The sequence below is a fragment of the Tachyglossus aculeatus genome, chromosome X1, assembly GCF_015852505.1.
Source record: "Tachyglossus aculeatus isolate mTacAcu1 chromosome X1, mTacAcu1.pri, whole genome shotgun sequence".
NCBI classification, from domain to species: Eukaryota; Metazoa; Chordata; class Mammalia; order Monotremata; family Tachyglossidae; genus Tachyglossus; species Tachyglossus aculeatus.
The window spans coordinates 87,632,964-87,658,821 of record NC_052101.1 but is presented as its reverse complement, the minus strand read 5'-3'; the positions used below and the strand labels follow the sequence as shown (position 1 = coordinate 87,658,821).

General features: G+C 41.3%; 1 protein-coding gene across 8 annotated transcripts in view; it reads right to left on the bottom strand.

Moving 5' to 3' along the window:
• DNAAF1 (dynein axonemal assembly factor 1) overlaps window positions 1-25,858 on the bottom strand; it is a 28,639-nt gene that overhangs the window by 646 nt on the left and 2,135 nt on the right. The window contains exons 2-14 of one of the 8 annotated variants that reach the window (XM_038739993.1): window positions 25,647-25,800; window positions 22,101-22,217; window positions 20,839-20,955; window positions 18,126-18,267; window positions 17,206-17,297; window positions 14,958-15,179; window positions 14,651-14,817; window positions 12,449-12,570; window positions 7,259-7,419; window positions 4,851-5,054; window positions 4,027-4,133; window positions 2,076-2,141; window positions 850-1,168 (exon numbers count right to left, since the gene is read on the bottom strand). In XM_038739993.1, the coding sequence (XP_038595921.1) occupies window positions 850-1,168; window positions 2,076-2,141; window positions 4,027-4,133; window positions 4,851-5,054; window positions 7,259-7,419; window positions 12,449-12,570; window positions 14,651-14,817; window positions 14,958-15,179; window positions 17,206-17,297; window positions 18,126-18,267; window positions 20,839-20,955; window positions 22,101-22,217; window positions 25,647-25,764 (1,954 nt within the window). In that variant the 5' untranslated portion in view covers window positions 25,765-25,800. The remainder of the gene's footprint in view (window positions 1-849; window positions 1,169-2,075; window positions 2,142-4,026; window positions 4,134-4,850; window positions 5,055-7,258; window positions 7,420-12,448; window positions 12,571-14,650; window positions 14,818-14,957; window positions 15,180-17,205; window positions 17,298-18,125; window positions 18,268-20,838; window positions 20,956-22,100; window positions 22,218-25,646; window positions 25,801-25,858) is intronic. The other 7 variants (XM_038739994.1, XM_038739995.1, XM_038739996.1 and 4 more) reach the window with 7 other exon arrangements.

Genomic DNA, 25,858 nt, shown 5'->3' with positions numbered 1-25,858 from the left:
GTGAAAATGGTGGGCAGTGAAATTTTTCCAGCGTCTTTGAAGATCTTTTCAAGGCTTGTGTAAAAGGCCCTGGTCCTGCTCCTGCTTCTCACTGGAAGCTCACAAGCAGCAAAAACCATATCCTCTATGTCTTGCTAAAGTCTGAAAACACGACACCCCTCCAACTCCAACAGGCTTGGATCCTAAGATGACATTCTGAGCTGGACTGGATCTGTCTGCCCTTGTTTTTTAAAAAAAGTCACTGCCAAAAAAAAAAAAAAAGGAAACAAAAAAGCCTGGCTTTAACCAGGGCCGTTACACTTGGCCAAAGTGTTTGACTTTCTTAGCTTCTAATCCTGCTTATGCCCTAGGACTCTAGAAATAACCAAAAGGCAGAAAGTAGGAGGAAATCAAGCACTTAGTACAGTGCTCTGCACACAGTAAGCGCTCAATAAATACGATTGAAATACAACTGAATGAAATAAATGCTTGGATCATTCAGAAACCAGATCATTAGAACCCAGATCATCAGTATATAGCTGATTATACATTATAAATTCAAAATGTAGAAAGAAGTCATATTTATAGTCATTCCCAGGTCCAAAATCTGCCCCTGGGTTCGGAATTTGACCTGCAGCTTGAAATTATGACCGCATATGTGTTTCCAATTTTCAGGAGGGCACGCTCACCATACCAAATTAGCTCTTCACAACCACTGGCCAAAGGTGACCCTCAGAGAGACTCACATTGTTCCCCAAGTTAAACGTGAGGTTTTTTTGTTTTTATCCCCACCTTCCTTCCACACCCCCACCAAGTACTAAAGTTTTGTATGATGATAATTATTGGATGAATTGAATGAAAGTAGATTACCATCCTTCTCTGCCTTTGCTTTTGAAGAGGTTGGTTTGTTGTCTTCTTCCGGTTTGTTGTCACTGATTTCTTGAATTATTGGCTTTGAAAACTTTACTTGCCTAATTCTCGTTTTCCAATTTTTTTTTGGCTTTGCTTCCGGTTTTTCTGCTACACCTCCTACTGCCTTCTGTGAACTGCCCTTGAACAGGGCAAATACACTTGACAGGAAATCTGTCGTTTCTTTTTTCACTCCTTTTTGGGTTGATGCTTTAGCCTTTTCCTCTGTTTGAAGTTCAGAGGCATTACTTGCTTCTGCAATCACTTCAATCTTGGGTTTCTGAAAAAACAACAACAAACAATTGGGAAAAATGCATCTCTTTTATTCAAATCACTAAGGAAGACCTACATTTAGAATCCTGAAGTTGGCTCTATTATTTCTCTATTATTTCATACTATTTCATACTACTGTGCAATATGAATTCAATTCCCAAAGTTGGGAGAACTTAATCTACCGAAGAGGGAAATTGCCCTTGGGGGGTGAGGAGGAGGGCTTTCGAGAGGTGTCAAAGTTACTGATGCTTCTAGCACTAATAGTAATAGTAGTATTAGTATTTATTAAGTGCTTACTGTGTGCAGAGGACTGTACTAAGCAGCAGGAAAGAATATACACGTGGGAATGTAGACATGGTCCCTGTCCCTTGGGAGGCTCACAAGCTAAGCTCACAAGAGACCTGGAGTTTGACTACCAGAGACCTAATATTATCTGTCAGATCATCTTTGGAGAAATCCTCAATGAATATTCATATAATTTTCTACAATATTTCATGCACTGAAATAACAGAGTATAGGAGGGGTGCAATATGCTTTCTTGTGAACCCCGAATAGCTCATTCAAATTATTTTAAAGAACTTTAAAATTATAAAAGACCTGTACTTTGAGGCAACTAATGATCACATTTCTTTTTATTTATTTTACGATAGGCTCCAAAAGAGTTTATATTTAATTACTTAATTTACTAAGTAAATTTACACAATTTAATTTAATTTAATTTACAAAAACTGCTACCTCTGAAAAAGTTATAGAACTGTGTTTTACTGCCCTTATACTATAGTTCAGAAACATACTTGGAAGTAAGCAAAGCTAAATTAAGATGAATTTCAGAATTATGGGTTAATATCAGGTATGGAAGAATTCAGGGGTCGATACAGAGGACATATTTTAGTACTTTAAAAAAGAAAGCTCACTTGTGCGCTGGCACCTTCCTTTGTTGATACTTCTTTATCATCGATATCTTCCAAATCGGGTAGGTCCTGAAAAATCAAATTACAAAATTCATCAACATTGGACGACAACAAATGACTGCAAATCCATGTCAATCTCATCTTTAATAAGAAAATGTTTTCTATTGCACTATGGGCTAAACTAGGGAGCCATGATTAACATTTTTCACTCATGGAATCATACAGTACTATACCCAGAACTTCATCCAAATGATGAATTAATATTGTCTCACATAAAACATGTGACTATCCAAGTGCTCTTGTCAATCAGGAGCCGGCCCTAAGGACAAATGGACTCAGGCTGGGCTACTGAGTAAGACGAAGGGCAGATTGGGTATAAATGGCAGTGTAAACAGGAGTTTGAGCTTGTTCTCTTTTTGGGAGGAGAGGGCCTCCCTGTCTGGGAAGTCTGTAGTAACCTTAAACCTGGGTCCCTGCTGGATAGCCAACTTCCCAAGCACTTAGTACAGTGCTCTGCACATGGTAAGCGCTCAATAAATACGATTGATGATGATGATGATAGCCGGAGGTGAGAAGCAGCATGGCCTAGTGGATACAGCACAGGCCTGGCAGTCGGAAGGAGCTGCGTTCTAATCCTTCCTCTGCCACTTGTCTGCTGTGTCACCTTGGGCAAGTCATTTCACTTCTCTGGGCCTCAGTGACCTCATCTGTAAAGACTGGGAGTCCTATGTGGAACATGCACTGTGTCCAACCTGATTAGTGTGTATCCACCCCAGTGCTTAGAACAGTGCCTGGCACTTACCATTTAATGGTATTTGTAAGCGCTCAAACAAATACCATTAGAAAAAATGGCAAATAGACCTTACAGAACCTCATCTACGAATTTGAGTTTGGGGGAGCCCTTCAGGTATATACTCATAAATATACATGCTCATGCTACTAATGGTCAGGCTGTGTGCGCGTGTGTCTGTAAAGACTGATACCTGATTGACAGTTTTTTTTAAATGGTATTTGCTAAGCGCTCACTATGTGCCAAGTACTGTTCTAAGAGCTGGGGAAGATACAAGCTAATCAGGTTGGACAGAGTCCCTTTCCCACATGAGGCTCACAGTCTTAATCCCCATTTTCCAGATGAGGAAACTGAGGCACAGAGCAATGAAGCGACTTGTCCAAGGAATGTCACTGTTTATTGATGTAGAGTAGTTTCCCAAGTGCTTAGTACAGTGCTCTGCACACAGTAAGCGCTCGATAAATATGATCGAATGAATGAATGAATGAATGAAGACACGTGGCAGAGCCAGGATTAGAATCCAAGTCCTCTTTCTCCCAGGCCCAGGCTCTTTCTACTAGGCCACGCTGCTTCTCAGTTCTTTCTACTCTGTACCCATAAAGGTCCACCACTGCCACTGCTTTGCTATTTACAGTGTCTGGCACTGCCTTTGATTTTGTCTCTTTCTATCTTGACCTTCCGAAAACCTCTGCTCAAAAAAAGCTGCAGCATCCTTGCCTGGTCTGACTACTACCACTGTCTCCCCGAGTCTGCAGCTATGCCACATTGTTTGAGCGGTGGGATAGAAAACATGTCCAGTTGTACACACACATGAAAAAGGCAGTGACAGTCTAGGTGGAGGGCTGCCTTGAACTTGGTGACAAAACCCACCTGGAGGTGAAAAACAAATCTGGTCAACAATTTCCTGGGCAAATTAAAAAGGGAATGAATTTGGGGATAATGATTCTTCCATCATTGGCCTGAATGAGGTTCATCTTTTCTAATCTTGGAAGCAATGCAACCCCCGGATCCAACTAGTATTTGGAGAGGAGACCACCTGGGAATCCTTGGTGCTATCCCTCTGCCTGAAGACAAGGATTATACTAGATGACTTCCATCTCTGTGACATTAACTGTGATATTCATCTAAACATTACTAATCTCCAAGCGCACTCATATTACGTACATCGATGAACAACTTATCCTCTGTCTCCCACGTAAGAATTTCCAAGTCTTCAGCTTCATCTATTTCGGTAATAAGCATTGTGTCATCTGAAACCATCTTCTCTGCTCCTAGGTGTAAGAAACAAAAAGTCATTTAACTGGAGTTATTTGTTGTCCTACCCACATTTCACTGGTCTCCTCCGCACTAAAATGACAAACTGATTGCACTGGTTGCAAACTACGGGGAGGTAAATGATTTAAGGCATTCCCTCTTCTTCGCAGCAAAGTTTCTTGACTCTGTCCAATTCCTTTCACTGTTTACATCTCCACATTTCCTCGCCCTGTGATGACTTAACTCCCACCTCCCTTCCACAGTCCACATTATATTCCAGAGCCTTTCACCTCGGCCACCTCCTCACGGACAGATTTGAGCTGCTCCTGGCCAAACACAATTGAAACCAGGGCAGCTGCTGCTTTTCCCACAAGTGAGGCTCCTTGGGAGGCAGTAAAGTGTTAGCCTATAGCTTCTCCAAGCCACCTTGTTTACCAGTGTAGAAAAAGGCATGTTTTTTTCAGGCCTTCATTGCTTAGAAACAAAAAAACCCACACTTGGCTTTCTATTCAAGATATTGCCTGCTAATTTTATAGACTGATAAAACCAGGCATGGACTTTACATTATCAAACCACAGAAGAGATCATTTGACAGGAAAAAAAAAAATCTTACTTTTTTCCTTTATCATTGAAATAATTACCATTAGATGAGGCATATTTTGACATTACTCTCTGAAAATACCACAAAGTTATCCTATTTTGCTCTGATGTGTAAATTTCTTGGCTTGCATTACCTGTTTTCATTGGCAAATCAATTTCTTCTATTTCTTTCTGATTTTCTTCAGTAACATCAAGCAATGTCATTGTTTCCTCACTTGTACTTGCATAGGTGTCTTCAACATAGGTACCCTTGGTGTTCCAAGAAAATCCCTGCATATCCTTTAAAAGGGTTTCCATTTCTACCCTGCTGCCTTTCCCACTCATTTTCAGTAGCATCTCTATAACAAAAATAAAAACAAGCAAAAATTAAGAGTTAATCTGGAAAGTGTCTTCAGAATGGGTATGTGTATGACTATATATGCACAAATATATATATAAAGAACACAAAGTGGCATCAAGAGAAAGTTCTGATCTGGTAGAATAGTTTGATGTACTAATGTGTACTGCTTGTAATGTAGTAAGTATGCTTTTATCAAAAATTGCCATTTGTGAAATACAACTTACTATTATTATTTTGGTCATTTATTTGTATTATATATGCTAATATTGTTTATGAAAAGTTAGCGCTCAATTGCATGAATGAACATCGGAGTAGAAAAATGAGATGCAGCATGGCCCAATGGAAAGCGCACAGGCTTAGGAGTCAGAGGCCCTGGGTTCTAATCCCAGCTCTGCCAATTGCCTGCTGTGTGGCATTGGGCAACTAACTTCACTTCTCTGTGCCTCAGTTTCCTCAATTGTAAAATGGGGATTAAATATTTCTTCTCCCTCCTACTTAGACTGTGATCCCCATGTGGGACAGGGACTGTGTCCAATCTAGCCAATGCTTACAACAGTGCTTCACACATAGTAAGAGCTTAACAAATACCATAATAATAATAATTAGCCCAATATGTGTTGAAAGTGGTCTTTAACAGGCAAACAACAGGCTAACAGACCAGAAACTTTGCTTGTGAATGAATTTAAGGATGCAGGGAGGCTTATTAATATTACTGTTCCACTACACAGAAATATTCCAAGATGATGCACATGGAAACTGAAACACATCAAAGTCAAGTCAATTTTTATCTTGGTGAAAGAGGTGTATGTGCCTACTCTAGTTTAACAATTTAAGGAACTGGAAATTCCTTTACGCTGCCCTCCGTTCCAAAGGTGGGACTTCTGGTTCGCTGTCAAATAACCAGTAGTGTCCATCTTCATAGACAATTAAATTGTACCCGCCTAGAACCTGTACAGTCAGGTCTGCCATAGTGTGTGTTTTTAGTACGTGTATTGGATAGAACACTTAATGCAGAATTGGGGAACATTCTTCCGACAATATCCGCGTGTTTGGACACAACACGACGTGGTGTTGGAGGAAACGGTTTTGTCTGAGTGCCTTGGACATGGCAAGACTGCTAATACGTGAGTTTCCTGTAACACAAAATTCTTCAGGAACACAAACCCCATGCCAGAGGAGAACTGACTGTATTGTTATAACATGTAAAGACCTGATTCACAGAGGAAATAATGAAAAATTATAACATGACTTTGGTTATTGACAAATATTTCTAGGGCAAGAAAGCTATAAGTGATATTTAGGAATTAGGGACAGGGATGATTCCTTTGGGTGCCTTCAATCTAAATTAGATAGCTGGCCCCACTTATCTGGGAAATAGAAGATCATTAAAAAATAAAGCAAGAGAGCCACATGGCAGATTCATGACCTTTGCTATTACTTTGTTAAAGTTAAATAAAATCTACTCCCGGGAGTTTCAGTTCTGGGATTTGGGGTTTTTTTTTTGGTAGAAAAAAAGCACGGTGCAAGCATATAACATTTTCAAAATGCATCCATGTGTGGTATTTCAGCAGGCACCTTATAATGAGAATTCTTACGCCGTGGTTCAGGTTCAAGCCTGGATGTGGGAGACTGATGATTTGATGGAGTCTCCCTTAGAGATCGATGGATGAGCCTCTGTCTGTGACTTCAGAACCGAGAACTTACGTGGAGGAATGGATTCTAGGGCTAGCTAGTGTTTGCCCAGCACCACTCACACTCTCTCTTCCCTGCCAGTTATGTTTCCTCTGGGGCATGAGTGGAGTGCCAAGAGTGGATAGTTGGAACCAGAGGTTGGGAGCGGGTAGAGATAGTAAGATTCTTTTAAAATGAGACTAGGTCTGGAGACCTGCCGGGGAAGTGGGAGGGTGCGAATGAACCTCTGCCTTTGTGGTAGGAAACAGCAGAAGAGACCTTTAAACCTATAAAACATTTCCCTTATCTTTGCCAGGCTAGAGGCAGCTCTCCAGGTTGTGACTTTTGACATTTACTGAGCACCCATGACGTATTTTTCACTTCCTCCATTGTCAGAGCTACCAAAATTCCATTCCTGTGCATTCTTACAGGAAAAGAGAAGCCCTGCGTTTTTACAGGAATTGAGCCAAATAGCAGCATAACTCTAACAAGAATTTTCCTGAAATTTTTCATTCCAATAATATAGTATACCTTGCTCTCTCAATTTTTTTTTCCTTTCTTCAGCTTTTTGCTTTATTGAAGCTAAAGCTTGAACGCTCTCCTCGATCTTCCTCTTTTCTTTCGTTTCCCATTTCAGTTTTTCTTCCTTTTCAGCCTGATAGCCCCCTCTAGCCCAGGCTTCTGCACAGGCTCTGAAGAGAAAAGGAATCAAAATTACTCCAATATTCCTGCTGCTAGGTAAGGAGAGGCCTGAACATCTGTTAGCTGAAAGAAAATCACTAGTTCTATCACACGAGGGTTGTGTTCTTAAAGAACATTGTATAATGTATGGGGAAAATCGTGTCGAAAATCCCATCAGACTGTATGTTCCTTGAAGGCAGAGATCAGGTCTGCCTTCAACTGAATTGTACCCTCTCTAGTAAGAGTAATAATAATAATTGTGGTATCTGTTCAGCACTTCCTGCGTCAAACACTGTTCCAAGCACTTGGGAAGTTACAAGATAATCAGGTCAGACACCGTCCCTGTCCCCCACAGGGCTCACAGTTTAAGTGGGAGGGAGAACAGGTACCGAATCCCCATTTTATTCATTCATTCATTCAATTGTATTTATTGAGCACTTATTTTGTGCAGAGCACTGTACTAAGTGCTTGCAAAGTACCATCTGGCAACAGAGACAATCCCTACCCAACAATGGGCTCACAGTCTAGAAGGGGGGAGGCAGACGACAAAACAAAACAAGTAGACAGGCATCAACAGCAGCAATATCAAGAATCACACAGTCTCCCACTCACTCTTGTCTACTCCCAAATGTGATCACCCGGTCGTCTTTCACCTAAAAAAATGCTCACGAGTCCCGGCTCTGAAGACATTATGTAACCATTACTTGATTTGTTTGAATACACTGTTCAAAATCTTAAAGCAGATAAGCATTCATACTATAAGATGACTGTCAAATCATTTATATACTCCGCAAATGAGGAAAATGAGGCACAAAGAAGTTAAGCGACTTGTCCAAGGTCACACAGCAGACATGTGGCAGAATGAGGATTAGAACCCAAGTCCTCTCCCAGGCCCATGCTCTTTCCATTAGGCCATGCGTGCTGCTCCAAGTGCTTAGTATAATGCTCTGCGTCCAGTATGCACACAATAAATACCACTGATTGACTGATTAATTGATAGTACCCTCGATTCAATGGGAATTAATGGGCTAGATAGGTGGCTTGAAGATACCATCATGACTGATTTTTTTTTTTTTGTGTGTGTGTGTGTGTGTGTGTACAAAGTCCTGTATTATTGTTACTCCCACTTTTAGCAAAATGTTTTTCCAGCCCTTTGCCACTAATTATCATTTTCCTCAAAATACTGTAAGGTGGCAAAACCCCAAAGAAACAGAAAGTCCTGAGGCAGAGGCCGGTAAACACAGCAGCATCATACCTTAACCGACGTACTATGCATGCATACAGCCATTTCAACCATTTCTTCCTGCCCTGAATCTACTTGAACCAATTGGTGGATCAGTGTTATGCCAGAATATGTTAGACCCACAGCCTGGAACACCTTCCCCCGCCAAATAATAATAAAAATGATGGCATTTATTAAGTGCTTACTATGTGCAAAGCACTGTTCTAAGTGCTGATCTGCCAAATCTGCCAAATCTGCCAGAGCAAAGCTCTCCCCATCTTTAAAGTCTTCCTAAAAATCCCACCTCCTCCAGCAAGGCTTTTCCAACTAATTTACACCAACCAATCGATCGATGGTCTTGATTGAGTGCTTCCTGGTTGCAGAACACTATACTAAGTGCTTGGGAGAGTAAAACAGTAGCAAGAAACAGCATCCCTGCTCTTAAGGAACTTAAAATTTGATAGGGTTGACAGGCAACACTTATAGAACGTGAAAGCCAGAGAAAGAACAAGAGTAGCAGTACAGACACATCAGGGTGCTAAAGAAAATAATTGAAGGTACAGATAAATACATCAATCAATCATATTTATTGAGTGCTTACTGTGTGCACAGCACTGTACTAAGCGCTTGGGAAGCACAAGCTGGCAACACATAGAGACAGTCCCTACCCAACAGTGGGCTCACAGTCTAGAAGGGGGAGACAGAGAACAAAACCAAACATATTAACAAAATAAAATAAATAGAATAGATATGTACAAGTTAAATAAATAAATAGAGTAATAAATATGTACAAACATATATGCATATATACAGGTGCTGTGGGGAAGGGAAGGAGGTAATCAATCAATCAATCGTATTCATTGAGCGCTTACTGTGTGCAGAGCACTGCACTAAGCGCTTGGGAAGTACAAGTTGGCAACATATAGAGATACATACATGGTTTTCTCACTTTCCTCTAGACTGTAAGCTCCTTGTGGGTAGGAAACATGTCTACCACCTGTTGTATTATACTCTCCCAAGCACTTAGTACCATGCTCTACACACAGAAAGCACTCAATAAATACCAGTGATTGACTGATTTCCTTTGACTGTGAGGCTAGGAGTTACAGCTACCTAAGAGAGATTCATCTCCTTTCATCTGGATGGGATTTTGGAAAAAAAAATTCCCCAAAAATTTCCAGACCTTGATGAAATATTGTTGGATTGCTATCATCATCAGTGGTATTTATTGAGTGCTTACTGTATGCAGAACACTAAGTGCTTGGCAGAATACAATATAATGTTTCCCTCTCCACTCGATCATTTGTATCTATCCCCCACTCCAAATTAGTTCACGACCTTCCTGCCTCCTTAGTAGTAATATTTATTAAGCTCTATCTGCTTGTAAAGTCCTTTACTAAGACCGCCCCATCCATTTTTTGCAGGCCCCTTTTCTATTTTCCTAGATCTAGACTGTAAATTCATTGTGGGCAGGGAATGTGTCTACCAACTCTATTTTATTATACTCTCCCAAGCGCTTAGTACAGTGTTCTGCGCCCAGTAAGCACTAAATGAATAACACTGATTCATTGATTTGGAGCCTCCCTTTCCTATTCCTCTGAACTTTAGGCTCAATTACAGCTCTCTTTCTTTCTCTCTCTCTCTCTCTCTCTCTTCCCTCTCCCCACTGTTGAACTCAGTTAAGGTTCTTTCTCTCCTACCTGCCTATTCCAACTTCAAGTGGAGGATGTGAAAGAGGATTCTCTTTCTCATTTGGGGCACAGACCCTGAAATGAGGATTCTGGCCATAGCAGTCATTATATTGGCAGTGGGAGCATTATTTGGAGTTTGTACCTTTTCCTTCTACTGCTGCTCTCCTTGTTTCTGGGCTCCTGGACCTTTCTTGGGCCTGGATCCCCCGCACCCTCTAACTAGACTGAGCCCCCTTTTTCCTCTTCTCCTCCCCACCCCTGGCCCTACCTCCTTCCCCTCCCCACAGCACCTGTATATATGTTTGTACAGATTTATCACTCTATTTATTTTACTTGTATGTATTTACTATTCTATTTATTTTGTTAATGATGTACATTTAGCTTTAATTCTATTTGTTCTGAAGACTTGACACCTGTCCACGTTTTGTTTTGTTGTCTGTCTCCCCCTTCTAGACTGTGAGCCTGTTGTTGGGTAGGGGCCGTCTCTATATGTTGCCAACTTGTACTTCCCAAGCGCTTAGTACAGTGCTCTGCACACAGTAAGCGCTCAATAAATACAATTGAATGAATGAATGAATGAACTATCACCCCAACTCCTTGCTCTCAATCTGGTCCAAAGTTCCCAAAGGGGTTGTACACACCCGCTGTTTCCACTTCCTCCCAAATATTCTCTCAGCATGTAGGCACTCCTAGCCACCCTTAGCCCTTCATGCCTATCAAGTGGCATATTCTACAGTTTAAGTATTCATTCTTCTATCTAGCTTTCCACCCTTCTTTTCCTCCAATTGGTAGTTTATTCTGGGTCTGTCCTTCAGGCCAGGGTTCGTATAATTGACCTCTAGCTTAGAACAGTGCTTTGCACACGGTGGGGGCTTAACAGATACCATCAATCAATCAATCACATTTCTTGAATGTTTACTGCGTGCAGAGCGCTGTACTAAGCACTTGGGAGAGTACAAGAAAACCGAGTTGGTAGACATGTTCCCTGCCTATAATGAGCTTACAATCTATACGGGGAGACAGACATTAAAATAAATTATGCAGATGCACCTAAGTGTTGTGGGACTGTATTGTGAGCACAATATAAGTACGATTGGATGAATGAGTGAATCTATAATTCTGTTGATCCATGTTGATGGTGTTGAGGCTTGTCTTCTTGTTTTGTTTGGTTGTCTGTCTCCCCCTAACCCACGTCTAGACTGGGAGTTGTTGGGCAGGGATTGTCTCTAACTGTTGCCAAATTGTAATAATAATAATAATAATAATGGCTTTTTAAGCACTTACTCTGTGCAAAGCACTGTTCTAAGCCCTGGGGAGGATACAAGGTAATCAGGTTATCCCACGTGGGGCTCACAGTCTTAATCCCCATTTTACAGATGAGGTCACTGAGGCAAGAGAAGTGACTTGCCCAAAGTCACACAGCTGACAAGTGGCGGAGCTAGGATTAGAACCCATGACCTCTGACTCCCAAGCCCGGGCTCTTTCCATCGAGCCATGCTAAGTGCTTAGTACAGTGCTCTGCACACAGTAAGTGCTCAATAAATACGAATGAAGGAATGAATGAATAAAAGGTGCAAATTCAAGGGCAAGGGCTATGCAGAAGGGAGAGGGAAAAGACGAAGTGAGGACTTGGGGAAGGCCTCTTTGATAGATGGGTTGGCAGGGAGAGAGTGTTGGACAGGTTTACAAGAAGAGAGTAAAGGAAAAGGAAGAGCAAAAGTGTGAGGAAAAGGAGTGTGAAAGAGGAAAAAATCAGCCTTTATCTAGCTCAACTGAAGATTGAGTATTTACACCAGTTACTTGCAACAGGAGTTTGTCCTAAGTTGCGTCTCTCCTCTCAAAGTTAACTGTCCTTTTTTTTCTTTTCAAAGACTATTGCTGAATTAATTGAAGACTACACTATGATGCATAGGACCTCTTTGGTAACAGAGGAAAAACAAAGCTCTGAATGTTAATATTTAAGTGAAGGCAACTATCAAAAAAATACAATAGTAAGGCTTATAGAGAAAATCAAGTCTAGGCTGAGATGTAGTCCATCTAAGAAAATATGAAAATATCATTAGTCAAAAATCAGCATTTGGTGGCTTAATTATTCAAATTTGAGCTGAAAGCCTTCCTGCTCCTTACCTGTCTTTGGGGAAGATGGGTCTATCATCGAGGTATGTAAGCTCTTTTAAGCAGATGGTAACGGTTCTTCTATAATTAGTAATTTTCTTCACCACAGAATTTCCCATGAGATTCAGTACCCGCTATGAACAAAAAAAGTATAATCAAGAAAGTATCAGAAATAACATTTATATGAAAACGCTTTTCCTCTACTGTGCAATCAATAAATGAATGAAACACATTTGCATAAAAACTTTAATGCCAGATAATAGATACAAAAGTGCATTTTTTCTGCCGGAATTATTAGGACATCTGAACAAACCCCCACTTTGGTTTGGCTCTATAGACCTGATCTTGGATTCCTGCTTCCAAAGCAACCACTGGACAATACTTGTTTATTCCACAACTATCATTTTTTTATTTCCTTCAATGATTTTGAACCACATTTGATAATCAGTTACTATAAAGTGGTCATATGTTGTCAGCTGTATACAAAAATTTACCCCAGATGATCCAGTCCCCATCTCTTAAGAGATTATAAGCTAATGAGAAGGCAACAAAGACACAAAAGAAAATGATAACAATTGTTATGAGTGTTAATTCCCAGCTGGTCTTCTGAAATCAATCTAATGTCTGATTCATGCACTGACCAAGTCTACAAAGATCAATATTTTTTTCAACATAATTTTCATAGAAAATGTTGCTTTTCACCTAACTCTCTATGGAGCAAGCCTAATAGTGCCAAGTTTACAATGGTGGTGAGTTTCGAATCAATCAATCGTATTTATTGAGCGCTTACTGTGTGCAGAGCACTTGGGAAGTACAAGTTGGCAACATATAGCGACAGTCCCTACCCAACAGTGGACTCACAGTCTAAAAGGGGGAGACAGAGTACAAAACCAAACATACTAACAAAATAAAATAAAACCTCACATCTGCTGTGGGCATCTTAATAGCAACACATGTGTGTCATTCTATGGCTACAATTTGGGCTTTTCCACTTCCAGCTCTATTAAGGAGAGCCCAGGCAGGTTGGTGTTTCCTGCTTGGCCTGGCGGGAGACACACACTAGACACAATAAGCACTCAATAAATATGACTGACTGACTAGGATGTTACCTTATGGAAAAAAGATTCAGCCTGATCTCAACCTAATACTTTTTAGACAGCTTGCACTGAATTGTGAAAAAAAAAAAATCAAGACCAGCAAATTCCTCTAATCTGAACTAGCTAACAAATGAGCTGTCAGTCGACTGCATTTATTGAGCACTTACTATGTGCAGAGCAATGTCACAGGTATCATAAAGATCCACACGGATTCCCTGACATTTTTTCACCCCGCTGCCCCATGCTGAGAGACATTGTTTCTCTTTTCCCAACTAACTTGACTCTATGGCTAAAATTTCCTAGATATAGAAAGACTGAAGTTTCCCACTTGTCTTGGGTGCCACTCCTTCTGAGTCTTCTTGATCCTCTTGCGACTAATTCAGCCTCAGCGAGGAGAAAGAGAGAAGCTCCTTTTTTTAATGGTATTTCTTAAGTGTTTACTGTGTGCCAGGCACTGTACTAAGTGCCAAGGTAGATACAAGGTAATCAGGTTGGACACAGGCCACGTCCCACATGGGGCTCACAATCTTAATCCCCATTTTACAGGTGAGGTAACTGAGGCCCAGAGAAGTTAACTGACTTGCCCATGGTCACACAGCAGACAAGTGGTGAAACTGGGATTAGAACCCAGGTCTTTTGACTCCCAGGCTGTGTTCTATCCACTAGGCCACGCTGCTTCCCTTGTATTTGTATCTCTGGACTGGAAGCTCATTGTGGGCAGGGAATGTTTCCACCAACTCTGTTACACTGAACTCTCCCAAGCACTTAGTACAATGCCCTGCACACAGTAAGTGCTCGATAAATATGATTGATTGTATCTTTCCGTAACAGCTCTTGTATGTCTCCCCATCGCCTCCCACATCTCTGGGACTGTATTTACCCCTCTTCTAATTTAGGAAATTCTAGACAAGAGCAAAAGCAACATGTGGAGAAATACACTTTATCTGCTGAGCCACATTAACCCAAGGTTTTCCATTTCCAGACACATTTTTGTAAAATCTGACAGCTTGTATGACAGATATATATCTTCTAGAACTATTGGAGGATTGGTAAAAGAGATTTAGCATTTTAAATATACTGCAGTTAACATATCAAATGAAATACTTGGCTTTATTACCAGATCTGGCATGGATGCCAGGACGGATAAGATGTTAGGATCACTCAGCTTGTTGTACGAAAGGTCAAGAACACTAATGCTATGACATTCCTTGAGGTGTTGAATGTCTTCTATGGTTTCAATATCATTATGAGCAATCTGCAATGAATTTAGAGCTGGAAGGCAAGCTGAAAGACAATGACAAGAGAATTAAACAATTAATACATAGGTTCTTTTCTGGTCCACAAATGGTTGAGGTCCAGTAGCCATGAGAGAAAGACCAGAAAGATGGTACATTGAAAAAATGTAGCACACATAACATTCTTACACAGATTTTCAATGGTTTTGATGATATTGTTGCTGAGATTCAGTGAATCCAATCTTTTTAGGTGACCAAGGTTCTCAATCTTTTGAATTAAATTTAACTGCAGGTAAAGGCAACGCAATTCAATTTGAGCATCCAAATTACTTATTTTCCGTATTCCATTACACTCCAACCACAAGCACCGTAACCCTGTATACTCTTCTAGATTCTCGATATACTCAAAACCTAGAGAGAACAAACAGTGGGAATAGGGGGAGGGAAATAAACTTAAAAGTAGCATTCAAGAGAGCAAGAAACATCAAAGCAATGCAGAAGGCCAACGTGGGGAAAAAAAAGAGTTCTACGTAGTGCACAGAATTCGAAGAATTAAAAATAAAATAAAGGAAGCAAAAATATGTCCCTCATCATAATTCCATTCCAAAGTCAGGGAGTGAGAAAGGTGGTTGTCCAGGAGGTCGAATGGGGTCACTGATATTTGGTGAGCTAAGATGCGTGCCACACCTTCCTTTCATAGATCAAGGCTTTTGGCTCAATGACAACCATGGTGGAGAAGTTTGGCCCTTCTGGCCTTTGTCAATACTCTTCCTGGCTACAAAATGCTCTTCATGGAAGGTAAAGATGCAATTCAGCACCCTTCAGACCAGGAAGGAAGGGTGCAAGGGCACAAAAACACCACAAAGAGGACGTGTGCAGCTACCAACTTGTAGGTAATCCCAACCGTGTTTCGCTTAACTCTAGCCTAATACTGGGCACTTCTGCAAAAAGTCACTGATCCAGAATCCACGAGCAAGGGTCAGTAGCTATACACAGATACGGTACCCTGGACCGAGTTTCTCCATGCAAATACGGTTATATTTATCATCTGAAGCAAGAAAACGGCTACAAAATGCAAGGACTACTTCAGCTGCTCGTAACCTTATTCAACTTGGAGGAGAAGAGCGGTACGGACTGTAATGTCTATATAATGCCATCACCGAACTACGCCAATAAAGCACTCTAGTCGTTGCAAGCTGGTTAGACTGGCCCCCTGAAAGTTGAACCTCACCTCTGGTCCCAGACACTGTCCAACCCCCTACAAGGCCCGAGGGGCTGGGGGCCACCCGGGGTGTCAATCTTACTTCCAGGTAGAGGAGCGTCTGTTTACAGGGACAAATGCACAGGTAATATACCTTGCGGGTACATCAGCACCATTGCTGCCGTATCAGACACGCTTTCCCCTGGCCTGCCATCCCCCACAAACACACACACGCATACACACACACCAATCCACAGACATCAGAAATGGAGAGAGAGCAGAGTGAAGGTTGTGGGCAGGGAACGTATCTACCGACTGTTATTTTGTACTTTCCCAAGTGCTTATACAGCTCTCTGCACACAGTAAGCGCTCAATAAATATGACTGATTGCTTGAAAGAGACCAGGCCTCAGCCAAAGCCAAGCCCAGGCCTTTTCTCATGTGGGTCTCTATACCCCTCTGCCTTTCTAATCTCATCAACATTGGGGTCACATCACTTCCAGAAGTGGTTCTTCAACTTTTCAGCCTGAGAACCGAGGCAAGACTCCCTCGAGGGGGATTGAGGGACTCACCTATGGGGAACGGATTGAGAGGGGAGGGGGAAACCTTCCTGTGGCCAGTCAAAGTCTTCATGAGGGGTGGCAACAGTGGTGTGGTCAAAGATTAGCAGACCTCACTTTGAGGAATGATGACTTGTAATGACACCTAGTTCTGCCATGCTTTCACCTATGCTTTTATCCAGCTATAGAATGACCACCGTAAAGGTTTCGATCTACTGGATGATAATAATAATAATGGTATTTAGCAGCCAGGTACCCCAAATTTATTTCAAATAACTAAGTATGCTAGATATGCATAGTTCAGATAGGAATGCATCAAAATTTTCACGTGCCTGAGAAAAATTCACTCAATTTCATCTTTCCATCTAATTCAGGGGGAGAATACATTTAAAAGGGGGAGGGGTGGTCGCTTAAAGTCAAATCTTCACTTTACGCCTTCATCTTTCAGCCTTCATCTCCCAAAGAGAAGTGAAATTCCCCTCCAGAAAATCTGAAAGGGTAATTCAACACCCTGAGAGAGTCTTGCTGGCATAATATCAACCAATTAATCAATCATATTTATTGAGCGCTGTGTGCAGAGCACTGTACTAAGTGCTTGGGAGAGTACAATACAACAAAGTTGGTAGACACCTATCCTGGAATGAGTAGTTCCTCCATACTGTATCTGTGAGCCTTACCTTTATAGTGTAAGTAAAGGTTATCATTCAGCGATGGTGTCATAAACAGTTGATGTTCTCTGCAAAGTTTTCGCAAGAACTCTTTTGTCATTCTGAAATATTGAGAAAGTGTGAACAATTAAATTATTTTCAACAATGTAAGCTCAAAGACATATTCCCAAATTAATCCTGTCAGTTCTACCTCCACAACATCTCTAGAATTCACCCTTTCCTCTCCGTCCAAACTGCTACTTCGCTGATTCCACACTTATCATATCCCGAGAGGAGTCCCTCATCAGCCTTCTCACTGACCCCTAGCCTCCTGTCCATACTTTACTCTCCTGCCCAGATCATTTTTCTAAAAAAGCATTCAGTTCAGCTTTCCCCACTCCTCAAGAGCCTCCAGGGCTTGCCCATCCAACCCTGCATCAAACAAAAATTCCTTTCCAAAAGCTTTAGGGCACTCAATTAGCTCTCCCGCTCCTCTCTTACCTTGCTGATCTCTCATTTCAATAATCCGGCTCCCCCTCAAGACTGTAAACTCCTTGTGGGCAGGGATCGTGTCTACCAACTCAACTGTATTATATTTTCCCAAGCACTTCATACAGTGCTCTGCACACAGTAAGTGCTCAGTAAATAGCACTGATTGATTGATTGGCAACCAGTTACCTCAATGACAGGCAGTGTTTAAATTCTTCCTGCATTGTGGCTTTTAAAGCTTTCCCCAACATTACTGCTATTGTTGCATTTATATTGCTATTTGCAAGAGACTTTCCAAAAATTCTGTAACATGCCTTAACACTGCAATCAAGAGGCAGAAAAGTCACCCCTCCTTCCCGTCCCCTTCTGGGGATCTGCATAGTTTCCACAGCCCCTGGCTCTAACCTCTCTGGGCTACATTTAAATTTAAAAGAAAATATAGGCATTCATAAAGCAGTTACCTAGGGGTGGTTCTCCTCTGCTCACTGTCGTTGCTTTTCTTTGGTGCATACATTTTTGGGTGGTAAGCGCCCCTGTACTTCTGCTCACTTAAGGACCAACTTTCAGACATAGGATTCTTGGACTTCACTGAAGTGGCCAGTCCTTTACATTTTAAAGTGGAAGAAAAAACAAGAAAATATTGAAATGAGGGCAAGATACGTACACCGGAAACTTTCTCCACATCTAATCAAGTAGAATGTCTGTACTTTTAGAAAAAGGACATTTAGAATATAGTTTTGGATTTTTTTTTTAATTCAGTGGAAGTATTTTCAGTTCAAGGGAGACAGAAAGCTAAATTACATAAATATAAAATTGTTTCTGCTACTCCTTGTAGCTAGGTTAAGGTAACTAGATATTCTGAGTTAGACAGGACAGACCTGAAATTACAAGGTCTGTCCCACCTTGCTTTAGGTTCTTCAGAATCAATCAATCAATCAATCGTATTTATTGAGCGCTTACTGTGTGCAGAGCACTGTACTAAGCGCTTGGGAAGTACAAGTTGGCAACATATAAAGACAGTCCCTACCCAACAGTGGGCTCACAGTCTAAAAGGGGAGACAGAGAACAAAACCAAACATACTAACAAAATAAAATAAATAGAATAGATATGTACAAGTAAAATAGAGTAATAAATACCATTTAGTTCCCATAAAACCTAAAGAAAAAAATGGCTGACCGAGGGGTGCCCATCTGAGCCAATACCAGCTCCATCACTTGGGCAAGTCACTTAACTTTTCTGTGCTTCACTTCATTTGCAAAATGGGGATTCGATATCTGTTATCCTTTCTACTTAGCCTGTGAGCCCCATGTGGGACCCGATTATCTTGTATACCCCAGTGCTTAGTACACTACGTGGCACATAGACAGGGTTTAACACATACCACAATCATTATTATCATCATCATCATCATCAATCGTATTTATTGAGCGCTTACTGTGTGCAGAGCACTGTACTAAGCGCTTGGGAAGTACAAGTTGGCAACATATAGAGACAGTCCCTACCCAGCAGTGGGCTCACAGTCTAAAAGACTCCATTATTGCCATCGTGGAGAGAGGAAAGGGGCTGTGAGGGAAGACAGGGAGAAGCAGCATGGCCTAGTGGATAGAGCATGGGCCTGGGATTCAGAAGGACCTGGGTTCTAATCCCAGCTCCGCCACTTGCCTGCTGTGTGGCTTTGGGCAAGTCACTTAACTTCTCTGTTCTTCAGTTACCTCATCTATAAAATGGAGAGGAAGACTGCGAGCCCTACGCGGGACAGGGAGTGTCCAACCTGATTAGCTTGTCTCTATCCCAGCACTTAGTACAGTGCCTGGCATATAGTAAGTGCTTAACAAATACCACAAAAAAGACAAAAACAGGGCAGGGTGGCCCAGCAGATCCACGGGCCTGGGGCTATGTAAGTTCTGGATCTGTGGGCCTGAAACTTGCCAGGGATTGTAACCGCCAGAGCCATCCCCGCAGACCCAGGGGTGTTAGAAGTCAACACAGGTCAGTTTACCCAGGGCTAGCATGGTGGTTTCCACATCTCCCCCTTTTAGACTGTGAGCCCACTGCTGGGTAGGGACTGTCTCTATATGTTACCAACTTGTACTTCCCAAGCGCTTAGTACAGTGCTCTGCACACAGTAAGCACTCAATAAACACGATTGATGATGATGATGATGATCTCAGGCAGAAGTAGTGGTGTTGGCCCCAAGAAAGAACTTGCTCAACCAGGGCCGTGGAGGAAGCAGCAACTGAGGAAGCAGGAGAGGGCTTTTCCACTCTGCTGCCCTTCACTCTCTGTCCCACACTTTCTCCTTTGCCTTTATGCCCCTTTCTTCCGTTTGCCCCATTTTCCCCCTTCTTCTTTTTTTCTTCTCCCTGGCAATGCCCCATCCCACCTAAGGTGACCCTTTATGTAGTTGTCATTATTATAACTACAGTTATATTATAACTAACTATTATAACTATAATTATTATTTATAATAATAAAAGCAATAATATACATTATCATTATATAGTACTATATATTACTGTAGTTATTACTACCACTAATAACAAAAATAATAATAATAATGTTATTTGTTATGCACTTACTACGTTCCAAGGATTGTAGTAAAGGCTGGGTAGATACAAGGCAATCAGATATTTGGTCCTGAAGAAGTTTTTGAAAAATGTATTTCTCTCAGAAATGGTCAGTTCGATTAGAGTGATGGCCAGGGCGGTAACATTTGTGGCCAGGTGAATTACTCCTCTCTGCCCCCCTCCCCTCCAACTGCTTTCTTTCTCTCTCCCCGCCCCCGGCCACCATTCTTCTCTCTCTCTTTTACTGTTACTATTATTTTTTGCTTACTATGTGTCAAGGACTATTGTCCCCAACAGGGCTGCCAATCTGAGGAGGAAGAGCAAGTATCTTAGCTCCATTATACAGAGGAGGCTAAGTGACTTGTCCAAGGTCACAGAGCAGGCTAGGATTAAAATCTAGACTCCTGATTTCTGGGCCCAAGCTTTTTCAATTAGACCACACTGTCTCTGGTTACCTAGAATGGGCAAGAAGCTCCCATTACACATCCTTTCTCCTGCAGTCCATGTGTATGACACCAAATTTCCATCCTACCATCAATAGGGTAAGAGGTACTGTACCAGGAAGATAGGTACTCTGATCAACAATCTATTCCTCCCACTGCATACCTGTTTGAACAAATGAACCGGGTGGTTTCTTTGCCATAATTACTTGTACTTCGGTGCTCTCTTTGACTTTATTCTCTGTTTCTGGAATTACGTCTTGGTTGGCAAAGCAGCTAGCTTCTTAAAATAACGTGAGAACAGGTTCAAAATGCAAGGCACAATACATTAAATGAATAAGAAACAGATTAAGTTCAAAAAGAGATATTTGAATGCCTCAGGGCTGAGAGAATGGCAGGATTGGGGTGTGTGTGGGGGGAAATTAATCAAGGCAATTAATCATCTCATTAATAACCTCAAGTACCTCATAATGGAGATGACTTTTTAGAAGGCTTTGAAAGAGGGGAGTGATATAGCTGGGTGAAATTCAGATTGTAAGAGCCATAAAGTACGGAACAAATGTGCATTTTATGCATGTGAATGTTTATTTTGCTTCAGCTCCCTGAGGAGGACAATTTGGGAGTTACTGGACACTGTATACTGAAGTTTAGTTGAGAATAAAATCTATATTCAGAAAAATACTTGTCCTCCATCCAACAGTAGTTACAAGTAATCACTGGGGAGTGATTGAAGATTGAGTGGGTGAATAAGGGATCCTTGAAGAGTCCTGAATGAAGTCTAAAATTGATAACTCTTCAGCTTCTTGTTGTGAAACTTACCATTAAAGTATATTTTAAAATTACTATTTTGGGTTTAAAACTATTAGACCTAAAATAATGTTTGGCAGAAACAAAGGTAAAGTGTGCCCATTTAAAAGGAAATTAGATTCTATATTCTACTTTTAATGGGTACTTGGGATTCAGTACATTGCTCATACCAGCCTCTCGATCTACTCTGGAAAAAAATATCTCAAAACTAGGATTAAAACAGCCCTCTAAAATAACACCTCGGGCCTAAAATAAATAGGTCATGGCCACAAAAATAAACAGTAAACCTAAAATAATGGCCACAAAAATAAACACTAGACGTAAAAGCAATACAGCAAATGCATTCTTTTCCTTTATACAGAGGAGGCTAAGTGACTTGTCCAAGGTCACAGAGCAGGCTAGGATTAAAATCTAGACTCCTGACGTCTGGGCCCATGCTGTTTCCATTAGACCACACTGCCTCTGGTTACCTAGAATGGGCAAGAAGCTCCCATTACACATCCTTTCTCCTGCAGTCCATGTGTATGACACCAAATTTCCATCATACCATCAATAGGGTAAGAGGTACTGTACCAGGAAGACAGGTACTCTGATCAACAGTCTATTCCTCCCACTGCATACCTGTTTGAACAACTGAACCGGGTGGTTTCCTTGCCATAATTACTTGTACTTCGGTGTTCTCTTTGACTTTATTCTCTGTTTCTGGAATTACATCTTGGTTGGCAATGCAGCTAGCTTCTTAAAATAACATGAGAACAGGTTCAAAATGCAAGGCACAAGTAATACATTAAATGAATAAGAAACAGATTAAGTTCAAAAAGAGATATTTGAATGCCACAGGGCTGAGAGAATGGCAGGATTGGGGTGTGTGTGTGGGGAAATTAATCAAGGCAATTAATCATCTCATTAATAACCTCAAGTACCTCATAATGGAGATGACTTTTTAGAAGGCTTTGAAAGAGGGGAGTGATATAGCTGGGTGAAATTCAGATTGTAAGGGCCATAAAGTATGGAACAAATGTGCATTTTATGCTTGTGAATGTTTATTTTGCTTCAGCTCCCTGAGGAGGACAATTTGGGAGTTACTGGACACTGCATACTGAAGTTTAGTTGAGAATAAAATCTATATTCAGAAAAATACTTGTCCTCCATCCAACAGTAGTTACAAGTAATCACTGGGGAGTGGTTGAATATTGAGTGGGTGAATAAGGGATCCTTGAAGAGTCCTGAATGAAGTCTAAATTTGATAACTCTTCAGCTTCTTGTTGTGAAACTTACCATTAAAGTATACTTTAAAATTACTATTTTGGGTTTAAAACTATTAGACCTAAAATAATGTTTGGCAGAAACAAAGGTAAAGTGTGCCCATTTAAAAGGAAATTAGATTCTATATTCTACTTTTAATGGGTACTTGGGATTCAGTACATTGTTCATACCAGCCTCTCGATCTATTCTGGAAAAAAATATCTCAAAACTAGGATTAAAACAGCCCTCTAAAATAACAACTCGGGCCTAAAATAAATAGGTCAGGGCCACAAAAATAAACAGTAAACCTAAAATAATGGCCAGAAAAATAAACACTAGACCTAAAAGAAATACAGCAAATGCATTCTTTTCCTTTTGTCTTGGATTTTAAGGGAGAATGTGGCAAGAGGCTATCTGTGTTCCCTAGGGCTAATGTGTGTATACTTGTCTTTCGTACTTGAAGATGTCATTGACTGTGAAATTCCCCTCTGGGTGTATGTGTGACTTAAAAAGCCAATGTGGACACCCACCTTTGCCCCCCCCCAGTGACCTCATAAAGGCTGTCCCTTGTTGTGCTGTGCTGTTTGGCATTGCCCGGTGTTTTTGCTTTTGCCTTCCTATGTCACAAGGCCCAATGTACTCCAACAATGGGACTTGAACCACATATATTTTATATCCACCCCAGAACTTAGTACAGTGTTCGGCACATAGTAGAGGGCATACCAATTACCGTAATTATTGTTATTTATGGGACAGCTCCAAAGTTGGCCTCCTTCTCAAGTACCTTCTCCCATGCCTCTACCAGCTTTATGCTAGGGAAGGGAGAAGGGATCCACCCCCTTTTTGGCATTTCTAGTGCCATTTTTACAATGGGTTGGGCTATCGATTTCTTGTCTTCCTCTCATGAAATGGGATGGGAGCTGGGAGCTTTCCTGACCAGTAACAGAGGCTGCATGACTGCCTCCCTGAGACTGTGAAGAGAGTGTGAAGAGGGCCATATTTGCCACAATCTCAGTATGGCTTTCTTTACTTTTCCCTTCTGCTGCCTCCCAGTTAGGCTATTTCACTGCTCAAATTAATGTGATGCTCATTTACACCGTTCATTCAATCGTATTTATTGAGCACTTACTGTATGCAGAGCACTGTACTAAGCACTTGAGAGAGTACAATATAACCACAAACAGACACATTCCCTGCTTAAATGACCTTACAATCTAGAGGGAGAGATAGACATTAATATAAATGAACTACAGATATGTATATAAGTTCTGTGGGTCTGGGAGTGGGGGATGAATGAATGGAGCAAGTCAGGGTGACGCAGAAGGGAGAGGGAGAAGAGGAAAGGAGGACTTAGTCAGGGAAGGCCTCTTGGAGGAGATGTGCCTTCAATAAGGTTTTGACGGGGGAGAGAGTAATTGTCTGTTGGGACAACCTGATGACCTTGTATCTACCCCAGCCTTTAGCCCAGTGCTTGGCACATAGTAAGTGCTTAACAAATACCAACATTATTATTAGTAGTATTATTATTGATAATCAGACACATCATGGTACAGCGTTTCCCATCTAAGGCCCCAGACTGAGCCCCCCTTTTCCTCTGCTCCTCCTCCCCTCCCCATCGCCCCCCCGCCCTACCCCCTTCCCTGCCCCACAGTGCTTGTGTCTATCTGTACATATTATACTATTTATTTTATTAATGATGTGACTATATCTATAATTCTATTTATTTGTAGTGACGCTACTGATGCCTCTTTACCTGTTTTGCTGTCTGTCTCCCCCACTTCTAGACTGTGAACCCTTTGTGGGCAGGGATTGTCTCTATTTGTTGCTGAATTGTACTTCCCAAGCACTTAGTACAGTGCTCTGCACACAGTAAGCGCTCAATAAATACGATTGGATGAATGAATATAAGGAGGGAGAGTGTTCCAAGATAGACACGATTGAGGTACAGTGAGAAGATTAGCATTAGAGGAGCAAAGTGTGCAGGCTGGGTTATAGTAGGAGAGTAGAAAGGTGAGGTAGGAGGGGGCAAGGTGATGGTGTGCTTTAAAGCCAATGGTGAGGAGTTTCTATTTGATGTGGAGGTGGATGGCAACCACTGGAGTTTCTTGAGGAGTGGGGAAACATGGACTCAGTGTTTTTGTAGGAAAATGATTCAGGCAGCAGAGTGAAATATGGACTGGAGTGGGGAGAAACAGGAGGCAGGAAAGTCAGCAAGGAGGCTGAATAGAAGCAGCATGGCATAATGGATTACAGCATGGGCCTGGGAGTTGAAAGGTCATGGGTTCTAATCCCAGCTCCACTACTTGTCTGCTGTAAACTCAGTTACCTCATCTGTAAAATGAGGATTGAGACTGTGAGCCCCATGTGGGACAGGGGCTGTGTCCAATCCGATTTGCTTTGTATCCCTCCCCAGCACTTAGTACAGTGCCTGGCACATAGTAAGCGCTTAACAAATACCATTATTATTATTACAGTAATCAAGGCGGGGTACAGATACCATTATTATTATTACTATAGTAATCAAGGTGGGGTACAAATACCATTATTATTATAAATGATTGGATTAATGTGGTAGCAGTTTGGATGGAGAGGAAAGAATGGATTTTAGCAATGTGAAGGTGGAATCAACAGGATTTAGTTATGGATTGAATATGTGGGTTGAATGAGAGATCGGCGTCAAGAATAATGCCAAGGCTTGTGAGACAGGAAGGATGGTGGTGCCGTCTACAGTGATAGGAAAGTTGGGGGAGGACAGGGAAGAAGATGGACAGCGAAACTCCTATCAGTCAAAAGATTTAGTAAGTTTAGTAAATTAAATTAAATTTAGCAGTGGCTTTCTTATGGGGGAGGTAGGGAGGGATGTTAGGTAATGGATCCCACAGGTGAAATTACTCAGTCAACTTTCCCCACTATGGAACCTACCTTCATTGTTTGTTTTTGCAGTCTCAGTTCCATACTTCTTGGGTGACTTTTCGGTTTCCACATCCAAGGTTGCACTGTGGGTTTGTTTTCCTTCGTCACATTTTGGTATTGGGTCCATTTTTATTGCACCATTCAGCCACTAGGCTACCTAAACCTATATGTATAGGTTTACATATATATATGCTGCATATGCAAGTCACTATATCTTTATA